We start from the raw sequence: 16,770 nt of genomic DNA on the forward strand, positions 1-16,770 counted from the left end.
GGCTGAATTAGACTAGCATGATCGTCCTGAGGGGCAGTGATGCAGCCCCATGGCGGTGCGTGTGGCTGTCTGGAAGTCCCTGGGAAAAGGAAAATCCTGCACGTCCAGGTGGACTCTGGATGATCCTGGCCTCCCCACTAAATGAGACCCTGCTCCCTCTCACCTGGTGGGGGAGAAGGCTGGGCCTCACCTGGCACTTGATGAGTGCATTGTTGGCTTCTGCCTCGAGGCCTCCTCGAGCCTCCAGCTGCTCCTGCAACTGAGACACCCTGTGCTCCAGCTTGGCGGTGCAGAGCCGCAGCCTCGAGTTCTCCTCCTCCAACTCCTTCTCCCGCAGGGCAGGCTGCACAGTGCTCCTGCTGGCCAGGACCTCCACATTCTGTAAACACATACACACCGAGGTCCTGCCAGGGAACCCTCGGAACAACCCACCCACCACTCCAGAAAATGTATGTGGGGAGGGGCAACCAGAAGCAAAAAAACGCCAAACCAAGCATCCCTACCAATGGGCAACCTCACTCTTGGGTATATCCCTAAGCGAAATAAAAATGAAGGATCACACAAAAACGTGTCCATCCTCAGATCATTATTATTCAGAATACCAATTAGGAAATAACCCTAATGTTCACCTACAAGCCAGGGGATAAAGAAAGCATGGTCTAGTCATTATAATGCACTATCTCTTAGCCATGAGAAAGGAGGAACTACTGGTACACACTACAATTTCAGAGATGAACCCTGAAACCTGATGCTAAGTGGAACAAGCAAGTCATAAAAGATCCCACTACTAGAGGAGCCAATGTACTGGTTGGCCAGGGTTAGAGGGAGGGGTTGGGGAAGGGATGCGCTATCAGGAGCAGCTATGTGGAAGCAGGCTTCTTCTGGAGGGTAATGAAAATGCTCTAGCATCCACAGCACTGTTGGCTGTATGACTACACACACAAAGAAGAATACACAGCACTGCTATTTTCTTTTTGCTGGTACTGGAGCTTGAAATTGAAAAGTGAATATATAGTTGAACTATACATTATTTAAATCAATTCACCCTTTTTTTGTTTTATGGAAAAGAGAGAGAGAGAGGCAGAGAAGGGTGGCCTGGAGGCCTGAAGAGTGAAGCTAAGAACTGAGTGCAACCCTAAGGCACAGGGTTCTCCAGGGAGGATGGGCGACAGAGAACTGTACAAACCTCTCATTACAGCAAAGTCAGGATGAATGAGAGCCAAGCAAGGGACACATATGTGCAACCCTAACTCTTCAGGAGGCGGAGAGATCAGGACTGAGTTCAAACCCTAGAACCCCCCAAAATGCTAGGAAGGGAGAAAAAGAGAGAAAGGGAGGGAGGAGGGGAGGGACAAGATACTGAAAGTAGACCTGAACCTGGATGAACCTGGGCTTAGGCTCATCTAGCACTCTGGCTGAGTGATGGTGCCTCTAGGTCAGATGTAACAGCACACATCTGTAATCCCAACAACTCAGGAGGTAAAGGTTGGAAGATCACAATCTGAGGCCAGCCCCAGAAATAAAAAGCCATGAGTTCAACCTCACACACACACACACACACACACAGCGCCAGTGCCAAGGGGACCTGTTTTGCTGTTCACAGCTTGCACAGAAGCGCCCAGCCAGCATGGGTTCTGGGGAATTCGTGTGCACAGAGAGGGAGGCCCGTCTAGATCTTATGTAAAAAGATACCATGCTTGACTCTATGTCTGCACAATGCAGTAAACCACACACACTGTGTTGATGAATAATCCCACAGACCTCTGTTGTCTAGGAGCAGGTTCCTGCCTGGGGCTCCCCCACGCCTCCAGGGCCACTTTTCACTCAGCACAGAGAACCAACTTCCCCTTCCTAACCCAGTCCCCATGCACTTGCCACCATCTCAGAATCTAAAACCAAACAGAAATCAAATCAACCAGCAAATTCTCCCAGACCCCCCTTTTCTGCAATACACCACTTTTCCAGATGCCACGTGAAGACAATGTCTCCTGCATGTGGTAGGAGGGGGAGGGAGATGGGGGAGAGGGCAGGCAGAAGGAGGGCATCTCCGCACCACATCCTGACCAGAGCTGGTAAAGGTCAACTCAGATGAGGGGTCATCCGGCCCTCAGTCCTGCTTACTGATGCTGTGGTTAAATGCTATGATTCTTGTGATTCTCTGGTCAAAGTCAAGTACCGTAACAAAATTCCCTTAGCTCTATCATAGCACTCTGTAATGCACAGCATTTTGTTCAGTGCCTGTCTTAGGGCTTGAACTCAGGGCCTGGGCTCTTGATCTTTAACATCTTTTGTTCCAGACTCACACTCTACCACTGTGAGCCACAGCATCACTTCACTGGAGTGGTTCATGGCCTATCCTGCCCAAGATGGCTTTAAACCTCAATCCTCAAATCTCAGTCTCCTGAGTAGCTGAGATTGCAGGGGTGAGCCTATGTTTAGGGTGATATAGGAAATTACTCTCTTTTTAAAAATATTTCAACTAGGATTTATTTATCCAAGTAGTCTAATACAAATCAACTCCAATTTCTCTGCATATGTGGGAACCTGAACCCCTTTTCCCCCAAAATTACCACCCCTGCCCCTGAGCCAAATAGCAGCAGGCTATTTCCCATTGTGTGCATCATCACTGAAAGTCCCTACATATAGCCCGGGTTAAAAGCTGGTTAAAAGCTTTGCTGATACCACCATGGGCAGTGGCAGCGTGAGCGGAGGCATCCACGCACTGCTGCCAGGGATCACCGTGTACCCTCCCTGTCCCCTGAAACTCCTCTACCAATTCCCCCGGAAGGGATTGAAAAAAAGAACCTGATCCAGGTGCTGGTGGCTCATACCTGCAATCCCAGCTAATCAAAAGGCTGAGATTTGAGGACTGCAGTTGAGGCAACAAAATTCATGAGACTCCAATGGACTGGCAAAAAGCCAGGCATGGAGCTGTGGTTCAAGTGGTAGAGTACCAGCCTTGAGCAAAAAAGTTAAGGGACAGTGCACAGGGTCCAAGTGCAAGTCCTAGGGCAAGCATGCATGTGGGTACACACACACACACACACACACACACACACACACACACACACACACACACACACACACACACACACACACAAAGGATACTGAACATGAGGCACAAGCAGGACTGGGAATAATGTGCACAGCATTTCCAGGGCACAGAGTTCAAATGGAAGCCTGCTATGTATCTACTGACTATTCTAGACACCTATGACACTGTCAGGCTGTGAGGAAAGAGGAGGGGGTGGGATGAGGAGAGGGGACAGAAGGGAGAGGGGGAACAGGGGGAGAAAGTGTAGGGAAAAATAGACATTTTCAATTGCCAACCCTTTAAGAAATGTTGGAATTCTGAACCATACAAATTCAACATGCATTTAAGCATTTTGAGTAAATATCCATTTCCTTTGCAGAGACTAGCGCCCAGCTTCACTGCCAGCCTCTGGAAAGCCCACTGCTCCCAGCCAGGCTCTCAAGGACAGAGAGAGCTAGGGAGGCAGAGCAGCTGCACAAACAGAACCTAGAGCCACATCACCCACTCAGGGTCATGGTTCTGCAGCCCATTTCCCCACATGAAGCTGGGGGGAGTGGAACAGGCCCAGAGAGCCCCAGACTCCCAACTGCAACGAATACTTCCACATCTCTTCCCACCCAGGCAATAGCAAGACAGGGTGAGGAGAGAAATCCCCAGGATGCAGGTGGGGGGGGTGGGGGGAGCTTTTAAGATGCAGGCTTTTCCAGGCCAAAAAAAAAAAATGCACTTGATGCCCTCACATTTTGCATCCTGGGCCATGTGTCTCTGTATAGGAAAGACACTGTGTGCTTGGTATTCCAGAAAGACCTAACTGTAACTCTGTGACATTTCCAATCACTTTCCTCTCCACCCACTCTGCACAGAAACTCATATACATCACACGAACCATGTACTCCCATTCATACTACCTCAAACGCCTAGATGGGGGGGCCAGCAGGGACTGGAGTGGAGCACCGCAGACCCACACTGGTGCAGGGAGTGAGGGCTCCTTTACTCTAGACCCTTCACTTCCTCATCTACAAAAGGGAAGAAAGCATCAGGCCTGTAATCCCAGCTTCTGGGGAGGTAGAGATCCTAAGGATTACAGTGCAAGGCCACAGCCTAGGGGAAAAGTTAACAAGTCGCACCTCAACCAAGAAGCTAGAAATGGTGATAGATGCCTGTGATCCCAGCTATCAGGAGGTATAAACAGGAGATTGATCCAGACTGGCCCAGGTGAAGTAGCTTTAAGTGCGTGTGTGTGTGCGTGTGCGTGTGCGTGTGTGTGTGTGTGTGTGTGTGTGTGTTGTTTTTAACTCCCAGTTCTATTTATAAGATGGCATTCCCTCACCAGGAGGGCTACTGTGACTAGTAAGGGCTTAGTTCTGTCAGGTGCCATTACCTTTCAAGCCACTGCTGGGCAGGAAGGGCCCCACCCAGCCAATGCTATGCCCCCAAATTCTGAGTCACCAGGAAAGAATTGAGGGGTGGAGGCAGGAGCAAGGGGGGAAAAAAAAAAGGTGTTAGATGCCTTGTTACATTAAGTGGATGGCAGGGCAGGCCACCATCACACCTCATGTCAGAGGAGTCAGCAGGATGTTTTTGAAGATAAAGTAGGGAGTTCCATGCTGGTGTGGGAACCCCACACCAGGGGCCAACGAGGGGGTGGGGGGGAGGCGGGGAAGGCAGGCAACTCACATGCTTAGAGACTGGAGCCTAATCAGTCTGTACTCTAGTGAATTGGCTCTAAAAAAAGCGCAGAGCATGCACCTTAAAAATGTCAAGCAGGGGCCGGGAGTTTGGCCTAGTGGTAGAGTGCTTGCCTAGCATTCACGAAGACCTGAGTTCAATTCCTCAGTACCACATACATACAAAAAAGCTGGAAGTGGTGCTGAGGCTCAAGTGGTAGAGCTCTAGCCTTGAGAAAGTCCAAGGACAGTGCTCAGGCCCTGAGCTCAAGCCCAGGACTGGCCAAAAAAAAAAAAAAGTCAAGTAATGCCAGGGGGTGCAGGTGGCTCATACTTAGAATCTTACCTACTCGGGGCTGACAGCTAAGGATCGAAGTTCAAACCCAGCCCTGGCAGGAAAGTCTGTGAGACATTTTTTTTGTTGGTTTTTTTTTTTTGCCAGTCCTGGGGCTTGAACTCTGGGTACTGTCTTCACACTTTCTGCTCAATACTAGCATTTTGCCACTTGAGCCACAGTGCCACTTTTTCTAAATATGTGGTACCAAGGAATGGAACCCAGGGCTTCGTGCATGCTCTTGGCCCTTGTGAGACTCATCTCCAGCAAAAACAGCCAGAAGTGCTAGGCACAGTGGCTCACGCCTGTAATCCTAGCTATTCAAGAGGCTGAAATCTGAGGAATGAGGTTCAAAGCCAGCCCAGTATGTTGAGACTCTTACCTCCAATTGACCAATAGAAAGCTGGAAGTGGCACTATGGCCACCTGTCACCCTAACTACTCAGGAGGTTGAGATCTGAGGATCACAGTTCAAAGCCAGTCCGGGTAGGAAAGTCCAGGAGACTCTTTCCCCAATTAGCTACCAATTAAGCTAAGCTTTTGGCTTAAGTGCCAAACTACTAGCCTTGAACAAAAAGGCTACGGGACAGAGCCAAGACCCAATATGAAACACCCTATACTGGTGTACATTTACACAGACACACATACACACACACACACAGCACTAGTCATTATATAAATAGCAAACCTTGTCCAGGAAGAAATGTCTATACACACCCAAAAGTTATAGAGCATAAATCACAGACTTCCTGATGAAGCCTCTCAAGGCGGCATGGCGACTTTCAGACTGTATCATGGACCATGTATTTATTTCCCTGGCAGGCTGTGTAAACAAAATTGGGTTAAATCACCAAGGATGGCGCTGTGGTGGACTCCTATCCATTTCTAAAAGGAGTTCCCTTGGGGGCCGACCTCAGGGCCTCCGTGAATCACAGTGGAAGCCCTCGATGCTATTTTCTAAGCGGTTCTTGTCCTTGTTCACCGTGACAGCATGTCAGTCAGTCATACTTACCCCCACCCCTGGAAGTCACTTCATCATCATGTGACTAGTTTTGGCCAGGGAAGTTTGAGAACTGCTCTGGATGTGCAGAAGAGCCCATAAGTGATTCGCCACACCCCTTCCTCCCACTTCAGCCAAGATAACAGAGATCCTGATGAGCAAAGGAACAAGCTGCCACCATCTTGCCTTGACTCACATTGCAAGTGTGCCTGTCACCAGCCCTGAGCAAGACGTAGCTCAGTGACAGTCCTAAGGGCTCTTTTGTTATCACAACAGAACCAAGCTCATCCTATGCAGGCTTGGCTTGTCCTCCCCCAAAGTCTGCAGAGAAAGTATCTCAAGTACAACACAAGTGTTACCTGCTGCAGCCAGCAGGGATGCAACAAGCAAAGAGCTTCTAGTCAGACTCAGCAGCAGGTGCCTGCCGGTGTACTCAAGAGACAGTGACCACAGGGGTAGTCTTGTCCTGTGGCACCTTGCATCTGTCACCTATCAGCTAGGAAACTGGAGCATCTATTTCTATCTTTTCTTCTTTCTTTTTTATCGGCTGTGGGGTTCAAACTCAGGGCCTGGGTGCTGTCCCTGAGCTCTTCAGCTGAAGGCTACCACTTTGAGCCACAGTGCCACTTCCCGTTTTTTGGTGGTTCTGGTTTATTTATATCCTTATCATGGGGTCAGTGATGTCTTCTGTCAAACTGGCTTCCAATGCTCACAGAGGCAGCCTGCACAGTGCCACACATTCCTTCTACACAGGCCCTGACTGGCCCTACAACATCCAAACACTAAGAAGAGCTTCACCTAACCTCAGTTCCATATGCATGGAGGGCCAAGGCTATGGCCTTCTGTCCTGGGCACCAAAATGCCCACCAGACCCATCTGTCAGTCTCCCTACCTATAGCCACATCACAGCTGCCATGTCCTGGACCACAAGCTTGGTACCACACGGGAGGCTCTGATCTTCAGGGCCCTGCATGCATGCCAGCAGCTAGCTGGAGAAATTCACTTATGTCTATTATTTGTAGACACCTGGCACGGTCTAGGGCTAGATCTGCAAGGGATGGTGGGAAATGCTGGCAATTCCTCCCAGCCTTAGCTTTTTTTTTTTTTTTCCCCCCTTGGCCAGTCCTAGGCTTGAACTCAGAGCCTGAGCACTGTCCTTGGGCTTTGTCAAGGCTAGATCTCTACCACTTGAGCCTTGGCACTACTTCTGGATTTTTTCTATGTATGTGGTACCAAGCAATTGAACCCGGGCCTTCATGCATACTAGGCAAGCACTCTACCACTAGGCCAAACTCCCAGCCCCCCAGCCTTAGCTTTGACAATGATCATGTAACACCGAGGCTCAGAGAAGCAGCAGATCAAGCACATGGAACATCCCAGATTGAAGAGAACAATAATCCTCAACTGTGGGCCTCTCAGCTGTAGCCATAAAAAGGCTGTCCTGGAAGGAACAGTGCAGGCAAAGGAGGAGGTAAAAGAACTTAGCCTATGAAAGCTTCATTTCCACAAGCATAAAACATCAAAGGAGACGGGGATCTATGAAAGGCAAACTGTCCACTACTAATTGTCTACACAGTCAAATATAACACAATACCTCTTCTCATGTATGACAGTACTAGGGCTTGGATTCAGCATCTGGGCATTATCCCTTAGCTTTCTCACTCAAGACTGACACTACTACTTGAGCCACAGCTCCATTCCTATCTTTTTGCTGGTTAATTCGAGTCAAGAGTCTCACAGACTCCCTATTTGGGCTGCCTTGGAACCATGATCCTCAGATATCAGCCTCCTAAGTTAGCTAGGGTTACAGCTATGAGCCTTTCACCATTTTTTAAGACATGCAAGTCTCACACCAAAGTTAAACATCCACAAGTGTGTATCATTGCTGCCTAAAAAGCACCCATCCAATGGCTCTCTAAGATCACAGCCACCTCTGTGAAGAAAACGATGGCTTCTGCACCCAGATAAATGTTATTTCCTTTCTCTGACCTACCCATGTTTCTGCTTCCGAAGATAAGTTAAAAGCTGATCTGGGCTCTCATTCATTCTTATCTCAAAGTCATAGAATGTGGGGGTTACTTGGGACACCACATTTCTCAGGTTCAAGCCCTCATTGGAATTTCCAATTCTCACTCCATATCTCTGACAGATGAGCAGGCATCTGGCCTCTGTCTGGAGTACCTGGAAGACTGGGCCTCTCAAAACAAACCTTCCCATTGTCTGACCATTCTCAGCCAAGAAAACTTCCTTCAGGCTGGGTAGACATCAGAATTCCCACAAGACACTGGAAAGTGTCAATAACTGAGCCCTTCTTCCTCAGATCCTTGTATCCTGTCTTTTTCTAGATCACCTTTACAAGGTTTCTCACTCCCTGTAAAGCATGCTCAAAACCCCAACATAACACTCCCAGAAGATTCTTGGCCTGTCATCCTGATGGTAAACGAAGTTTCAGCTTCTAAGTCAGACCCGACCACATCAGCTCAGGCCCATCAGCACCCAGCTTTTTACATGTATTTTTTTCCCCAGTCCTGGGGGTTAAACTCAGGGCCTAAGCACTGACCTTGGGATTTCTCAAAGCTAGAGCTCTACCACTTAAGCCACAGCACCAGTTCTGGCTTTTTCTATGTATGTGGTACCAAAGAACCAAACTCAGGTCTTCATGTATGCTAGGCAAGCACTCTTACCACTAAGCCAAACTCCCAGCCCTTTACATGTGTTTTTAACTTTCTAATCAATAAACTTATTTGTTATGGGTTTATGTTGGCTAGCTGGCCCAAGAGTCTAACCTCAATTTTATCACGCTGTCATTAACAAAATGTTTTCAGCCTCCAAACACCCTCCATTAAAAATAACATTTTTCTTTAGCACCCTTTCACTCTTAAACTGAATCCTCAATTAGCAGATTCCTTCATTAGGAAGCTGTTTATCTTCGTAGTACCAAGAAAATCTTCTCTGGCTGAAGTGGGCCTCTGGCTCGGCTTTGTCTTTGATGCCTGAGCTCCAGAGGAATGCATGAATTGAACGCAACTCTCGATACCCCAAGGGCTTTGTTCTCAACCCATGTGCTTCTCAAAATAGGTAGTTCTCTGAGCAGTGCCAGAGAACTTGCCTACCCAAGTGATTTTACCCCAGTTAATGAGTGCGTAATACTCATTCATTTCCCAGATAAGCAAAACAGAGGCCCAGAGAGATATGTAAGTGGCTTCTTCAAAGTCCCACAGGGAAATTTCAGCTGCGGTGAGAATGCCATGGCCTCAGCCCCAACTTCCCTTTCCAACTTCCCTTTCCTGTGAGGCAGGAGTTCTGCTTCCTCGCCTGCCCCACCACCATACACACACACCTCCTGCCTCCTCAGCTCACATTGAGTGGGAACCCAAGGGCTGTCAGGAAGTCTTTCTAGTTATCAGACCCCTCAGGAAAAAAAAATACAACACAATAAAGTCTCTTTTTGCTTTGGGCTGCTGAAGGTGGCTGCCAGCCAATGGGGAAGGGTGTAAAGAAAAACATCTTACTTCTTTTTCCTTCTTTTTTTTTTTTCCCGTAGTGGGGCTTGAACTCAGGTCAAAGCCCAACAAAACCAGCACCAGGAAGTACCAGGGGGAAGAGGGTCTACGGGTAGACAAATAAAGGGGAAGAACTGGGGAGAATGCAAACAAGAAGTCACTGTATATACCATGGAGTTGAGAAATTTAAGGGAAGGGGTGGATGGAAGCAGTGAAGATGTTGAAGGGATGACACAGATCAAGAGCATTGTACACACAAATTGCTTTGTTGAAAGGCAAGAAAAAAAAACAACTATTAAATAGATCACCTAAAATTAAGCTGGAAGGAGTGAGTGTGGATGTCCTAAGGGGTGACACTGATCAAGATGCACTCTATTCATACACTGCTTTGGTGGATGACACCTCCTTTGTACAAGTACTTACAGATATGTTTGAAAACATTACTAGGGCAAATGCCTTATCTTCCTTACAATCTAAAAGGGTTGCCGGTACGTACAATACGTGGCTCAAACCTGTAATCCTAGCTACTCAGGAGGCTGAAATCTAAGGATCAAGGTTCAAAGCCAGCCTTGGGCACAAAAGGACCTGAAACTCTTATTTCCACAATTAACTCCTAGAAAATGGGAAGTGGGGCTTCGATCAAGGGTAGGGTGGTGGCCTTGAGCTGAAGAGCTCAGGGACAGTGCTCAAGCCTAGTTCAAGCCCCAAGAGCCACAAAAATAAAATAAAATTAAGTAAAGGAGTTTCCATGCTTTCTCCCTCCTAAACCCAGTTTTCTACCTACTCTCTACTGCAAAGCTTGACTATCAATTCTAGTCTACCCTTTACAGGATGTTTTCTAGAATTATCTCCCCAATTATTATTATCTCCCAGAATTATCTTTCCAAGATGACCTACCTACCACAATATAGCTCAACTCAGAATCCAACCTGTTTGTCTAGGCTTCAAAGCCCTCCTAAATTTACACCTGTCTACCCATTCAGTCTGATCTTCCCCAGGAATTCAGTTATTTTCAGTTACCCAGCAAAAAGCCAGAAGTAGAGCTCAAGTGTAGCTCAGGTGGTAGACACCAGCTTTGAGCAACAAAGCTAAGCAACAGTGCCCAGTCCCCAGGTTCAAGCCTCAGTGCCAACACAATTTATTTTTTTTTTCTGCTTGGATTCCAAACTGTATGTTTTTTTTAATATATTTTTATTGTTGTTAATAAAAGGGTTACATATTTGCCAGATAGAAGGTGCATTAATTCACATATATTGATACCCTTTCACATGTCTTGGTACCCATTACCCTCCCCCCACCCACCACCCACTCCCCGTATTGGTTTTCCCCCCTTCCCTATCAAGTTTCAGATAACCAAATACAAACAAATTCAATATATCAGATAACAAAGTGAGATACTGTAACAATATGAGATACCCAAGGGAGAGCAAAGGAGATGAGGGATAACATAGTACATTAAGGACAACAATCATTCGTTATATGGCTTTTGTTTCAATATCCTGGAGGTCCTTTCAATTAGCTTCATACTATATGGCCTTATGTATCAAGGCTTTGCTCTATTGCAGATCTCTGCTAGTAGAGCCCAAGGTTTCTACTGATTATGACAAATGAGAGAAACCATTGAGCCTAAGTTCCTTTGAGTCTGGCTTACTTCACTTAATATGATTTTTTCTAAGTCTTTCCATTTCCTAACAAATGGGTCAATGTCATTCTTTCTGACAGCAGCATAGAATTCCATTGTGTACAAATACCACAACTTGTTGATCCACTCATCAACTGAGGGACATCTAGGTTGGTTCCATATCTTTGCTATGGTGAATAATGCTGCAATGAACATTGTTGCCAACACAATTAATTATTAACAAATAATAAGTGACTTCGAACCCATCAGTTAAAATATGAGCAACAATGATGACAAAGCTAGCCCACCATCCTTCATTCTGTTCTGAAGTAGAGATGAGGTCTCAATGCCACAGGAGGACAGGAGAGGCAAGCTAGGTTTACCCACAAAAGGTATTAGGGGAAGGGAGATCAAAACATAGCAGGAAATGTATATAGATGAACCCAGCTCAACCCATAGAACCTTGCGGGGACCGGTGGCTTTCTGGTTCATTGCTTTTCATGTAGATCCTCTCCTTGTTTTATTTTTATTTTTTTTTGCCAGTCCCGGGGTTTAAACTCAGGGCCTGAGCACTGTCCCTGGGCTTTCTCAAAGCTAGTGCTCTACCATTTGAGCCACAGCACCATTTCTGGCTTTTTTTTCCCCTATGTATGTAGTACTGAGTAATCAAACCCAAGCCTTCAGGCATGCTAGGCAAGCACTCTACCACTAAGCCAAATTGCAGCCCTTTAATTTTTTTATTTTCTGGTGCCAGTACTGGGCCTTGCACAGCCTTTTTCATTCAAGCCTGGCTTACTACCATTTGATTCATACCTCCACTTCCTGCTTTTTGCTACTGAATGGGAGGTACAAGTCTCTTGGATTTGTCTGCCTGGACTGGCTTAGAACTACAATCCACAGATTGCAGCCACCTGAGGAGCTAGGATGACAGGGGTAAGCCAGCAGCACCAGTTTCCATCCTTTCTCTCAGACCTAAATACACACTCTGAGGACAGGGCTTCCTGTTTTCTAATGCTGGATTCTTCCAAGGGTCCTAGAAGCCACCATTCACTCACATGATGGACGTTAACTTGTATCTTGGTGCCTGGCACCCATGTGAACTGGCTGTAGCCCTGGGGTTCAAATCCCACATGCAGCCTCTGCAGGGCTTTCTGCCCCCATCTGCACACCTACAACTGTGGATCTGCCCTGTTTCATAAACTATCCATACCATTTCTTTAACCAAGCTCCATTGTCCTCATTTTCCTATTTACCAACCCCAAAGAAGCCTAGGGTGAAGCCTAGGGTCATGTCACTAGCCACTTCTTTCTATGGGCTGTTGTTTTAAGCTGGTGACTCTGCCTACATCCTCATTCCTTCTCCCTCCCCAGCCCCCACCAGTCAGGGCCACCCTGCCTTCTACCACTCTCTCCCCATCATCCAAGCCTGTCCTTTGTTCCACAAAACAAACACCAAGTTTCGCCTGCCAGGTTAGACTAGGCACACACACACACACACACACACACACACACACACACACACAAGTTTCGCCTGCCAGGTTAGACTAGGCGCACACACACATACACACACACACACACACACACACACACACACACCTACAAAGAGGCCTCTTGCCTTAAGGCCAGCCTTCCTGTTGGAACTGGGCCCTTTGTGTGAAGTTACCAGAGGCACAGCCACCACCACAGGAACCTGCCAAAGGCTGGCTGCCCAGATGGAATTATGGGTCCACAACCATCAGACACAGCATGATGTAGGGTCAGGGCCAACAAAGGTCATGTAGATCTCATCTTCTGAAGGGTCTGCTGCTCTGCTGATTGTTGATTGTAAACAAAATACATTGAATACTCACTCCCTCTCTCTGTGGCTGTCCCCCAACATGGTGGCCACAGGAGAGTCTGTGTTGAACCTCATCCTCCCCTCTCCTGACCCTAAGAGGGGTAACCAATAGCATACCGCATGCCACACCACCTGCCCTCCCAAATACACCCCACACCTCACTCCACACAGCTCTGGTGTGGGCTATGTCACAATGCTCTCATCCATTATGACAACGTATGACAGGGTATGACTTTAAAGTACATGTTGATGATTAGCTACAAGCCTACCAGCGTCCTCCTTAGGGGGACCTAGTTAACATTTTTTTTTTTGCCAGTCCTAGGGGTTGAACTCAGGACCTAGACACTGCCCTTGAACACATTTTATTCCAGGCTGGTGCTCTGCCATTTGAGCCACTTCTGGCTTTTTCTGTGTATGTGGTACCAAGGAATCGAATCCAGTGCTTCGTGCATGCTAGGCAAGGATTCTACCACTAGGCTACGCTCCTGGCCAGGTTAACTCTTTTCTAAAATACTCTTGGACCAGGAGCCAGTGGTTCACGCCTGTAATGCTTGCTACTCAGAAGGCTGAGATCTGAGGACTGCAGTTCAAAGCCAACTAGGCAAGAAAAATTTGAGATTCTCATTTCCAATTAACCTCCAAAAAGCTACAACTACAGCTACAGCCTTGAGTAAAAAGTTAAAGGATAAAAGTATCAAGTTCAAGTCCTATTAACTGGTACAAAATAAAAATGGAACTCGTATGGCATATAAGGCATTAGCAGGTCATGCACAGCTCCATCTGTTGTGCAGATAATGTTGTGAACTAAATGATTTTCCTGGAAAGAGACATTTTGGGGCTTCAAGATCCTACAAAGAAGAAAAGTTTACTAGAGTTCCATTCTTACTTTACACAGGACAGGGATCCCATCCAACTGTTCTCTCTGATTAAAAAAAAACAAAAAACAAAAAACAATCCTGCACACTCTGGTAAACACCTTCCCTCCTCTAGTCTAATCTTATCTCTCCTCCCCAGAGTTTGACTCCAAGCCTTCAGGCTTTGATAGGAAGAGTTGCCTCCCCAATCTCTGGCCCCTTCCCTCAGTAATGACTGACCTGCCGCCTGAAGCACAAATACCTCTGCGCAGTCTACATCCTAGAAACAGGGCTGTCATGATTCACATCATAAGACAGCCAGCCTTCATCTGAGGCACTTTCTGCAAGCAAACCACCAAACCCCAAACACCCACCATCAGCAGAAGCTCAACTGAAGAGGGCAACTCAGGAGAGCCCAGTGGCTGACACCTACAGTCCTTCCTTCCTGTCATGCCTTAGCAGGGGTTTCCTCTCTGGGTCAAAAGGGCAAACAAAATAAGGCTCCTTTTGAGAATCATAAATATGAAACCAGAAGTTCTGGTTTTACAAGAAGTTAAAGAAACAAGCAAATAATAGGCTTGAGGCATTCTCAGTACAGAAGGGAAATCCCCGCCCTACCCCACCCCCACCCCATCACCACAGATGGTCTACATCCCTTTAAGATCTAAGCTAACCAGGAGCCAGTGGTTTGTGTCTGTTATCTAGCTACTCAGGAGGCTGAGATCTGGGGATCTCCATGCAAAACCAGCCAGGGTAGGAAAGTTCTCCCTGAGACTCTTATCTCCAGTTTAATCAGAGAAAAAGCCAGAAGTACAGCTGTAGCCCAAAGTGATAGAATGCGAGCCTTGAGCTAAAAATCTCAGGGACAGTGCCCAAGCCCTGAGAGTTTAAGAAAAAAAAAGTGATCTGAGAACTGCTAGTGATTTTGGAATCTATACATTTACAGTTAGAGCAGAAGATGGTAACAAAAGCAACCCCAACACAAGGAAAGAGTACTGGGGTGGGGGGAGAGGGGTGGAGAGCAAGAATATTGAACTGATTTACGCAAATAATATTTTCATTGCATTCTAGGTTACACATGCAAGCTATCTCACTGGCTGTACCAAGAAAACTTCCTCTAGAAACCACCAGAAATATTCTCAGTTTAAGGACAGGGCCAAGACACACAATGCTGATTTTTTTTTTCCCTTACAAAGCCACACCCCTCCAACAGATTCAAAGACAAAACAGAAATCAATGCCTGCCTTCCAGCAATTGTGAGTAGGGGTGATGAGAATTGTCTTCTCTAGATGAAAGGAGCAAAGCAAAACCCATGGCCAAGCCAAGAGGACCTGGTTCTCCACAGGCTTTGTTTCTGGCTTAACATTGTGCGCAGAAGCACATGGAGGTGTTTGGAGAGGCTGCAGGCATGCCGAGGTTGAGCTCATGCCCAGACAACCCAAGTTTTCCAAGGAACACCCTTGGCCAAGATCTGCAGGGTAACATGCCAGCTGAACAGATCCACCGTCGCAAGTGGATGGGGTTCAAGAATGAACACACACACACACATAATCCAGCAGTAATGGAAGAAGGGGGGAAAAATGCACCACACCAGTTTGGAATTAGTTTAAAACATAGTCTGGAACACTTCACTCAAAAGAGTTCAAAGAACACAGAATACATAGGATTAGGTTCATTCTCCAAATAATAAAATCCATCCGTCTTCCTGTATCCTACTCCCCTCCTTTTTTTTTTTTAAGATTTTATTAACACTGATTTTTTACATTATATTTCAAATGTCATGTTTAACAAATGAGTATTCAAGAAGGGATCCCTTCCTTTTTGATGCTTGTTCTGGAACCTGAACTCAGGGATTGGGTGCTATCCCTTAACTTTTTCTATCAAGGCTAGCATTCTATTACTTGAGTCACACTTCCACTTCGGGAGATTAGAATCACAGACTTTTCTTGACTGGGCTGGCTTCAAACCATGATCCTCAAATCTCAGCCTCCTGAATAGCTAGGATTACAAGCAGAAGCCACCAATGTATGTAGCCTCTTGCTTTCACATGTTGTCTCTTTTTTTTAAACTGGAATGCTTGTATAAAGGGTGTTTATTATAAGCTGCAAGGTGTTACATTCCAAATGCAGATGCAAAATAGAACAAGAGACAGAACAAGGATAGATTTCTTCACACCCAGGAAGTCAACAGACCCAGAGGGATAATATGGAGGCAAGGAGAGAAGAAAGGAATTACACATTTGGGGTTTGCATGGTCACTAGGACTTTTGAACCTCTACACCCCAAACTCACACATACTCACTCCAGAGCTGTACTTTCTACTGTCAAAGCTGGGGTAAGGGGCAAGGGGTGGGAGAAAGGGAGAATTTTTTTCTGTTACTTGAGGATGATCTGCATTTACTACTTTTAAAATCCTTTCCTTTTAGTAAAATATACATCTTCCCCCAATAACCCAGAAAAAACAAATATAAAATAGATGCCAAGGTAAACTAAATGTTGAGGCATAAAACACCAATTTTCTCTTGTTAAAAAAAAATAAATACAATCATGATGATGTTCTTTGATCAAAATAGAATCAAACTAGAAACCAACCAAATAAAGGCAACAAAAACATGCCCAAATACACAGAAATTAATCCATTGATCAAATAATCCATAAATTATAATTACATACAATAGTAAAATTATAATGAATCCATAGATAAAGAGGATATACTTCAAGTAAAATCCATTTACTGGAATGCAAATTAATATAAAATTCATAGCACTAGATATTTATGTTAGAAAAGAAGAAAAAAAATGAATTGAGTAATCTTAAGTTCTCACCTAAAGAACCTGAAAAATACAAACCCAAAGCAAACAGAAGGAAGGAAATAACTGAGATAAGAGCAAAAACCAGTAAAATAACCAAGAACAGAGGAAAA

At 46.0% G+C, this 16,770-nt stretch overlaps 1 protein-coding gene across 3 annotated transcripts in view; it reads right to left on the reverse strand.

Moving 5' to 3' along the window:
- Cgnl1 (cingulin like 1) overlaps positions 1 to 16,770 on the reverse strand; it is a 102,834-nt gene that overhangs the window by 22,762 nt on the left and 63,302 nt on the right. For all 3 annotated transcript variants that reach the window (XM_090358327.1, XM_090358328.1, XM_090358329.1), the window contains exon 9: positions 191 to 379. In XM_090358327.1, coding sequence (XP_090214453.1) covers positions 191 to 379 — 189 coding nt within the window. The remainder of the gene's footprint in view (positions 1 to 190; positions 380 to 16,770) is intronic.

This window comes from Megascapheus bottae, chromosome 25 (genome assembly GCF_031878675.1).
Source record: "Megascapheus bottae isolate mThoBot1 chromosome 25, mThoBot2.hap1, whole genome shotgun sequence".
Classification (NCBI taxonomy): domain Eukaryota; kingdom Metazoa; phylum Chordata; class Mammalia; order Rodentia; family Geomyidae; genus Megascapheus; species Megascapheus bottae.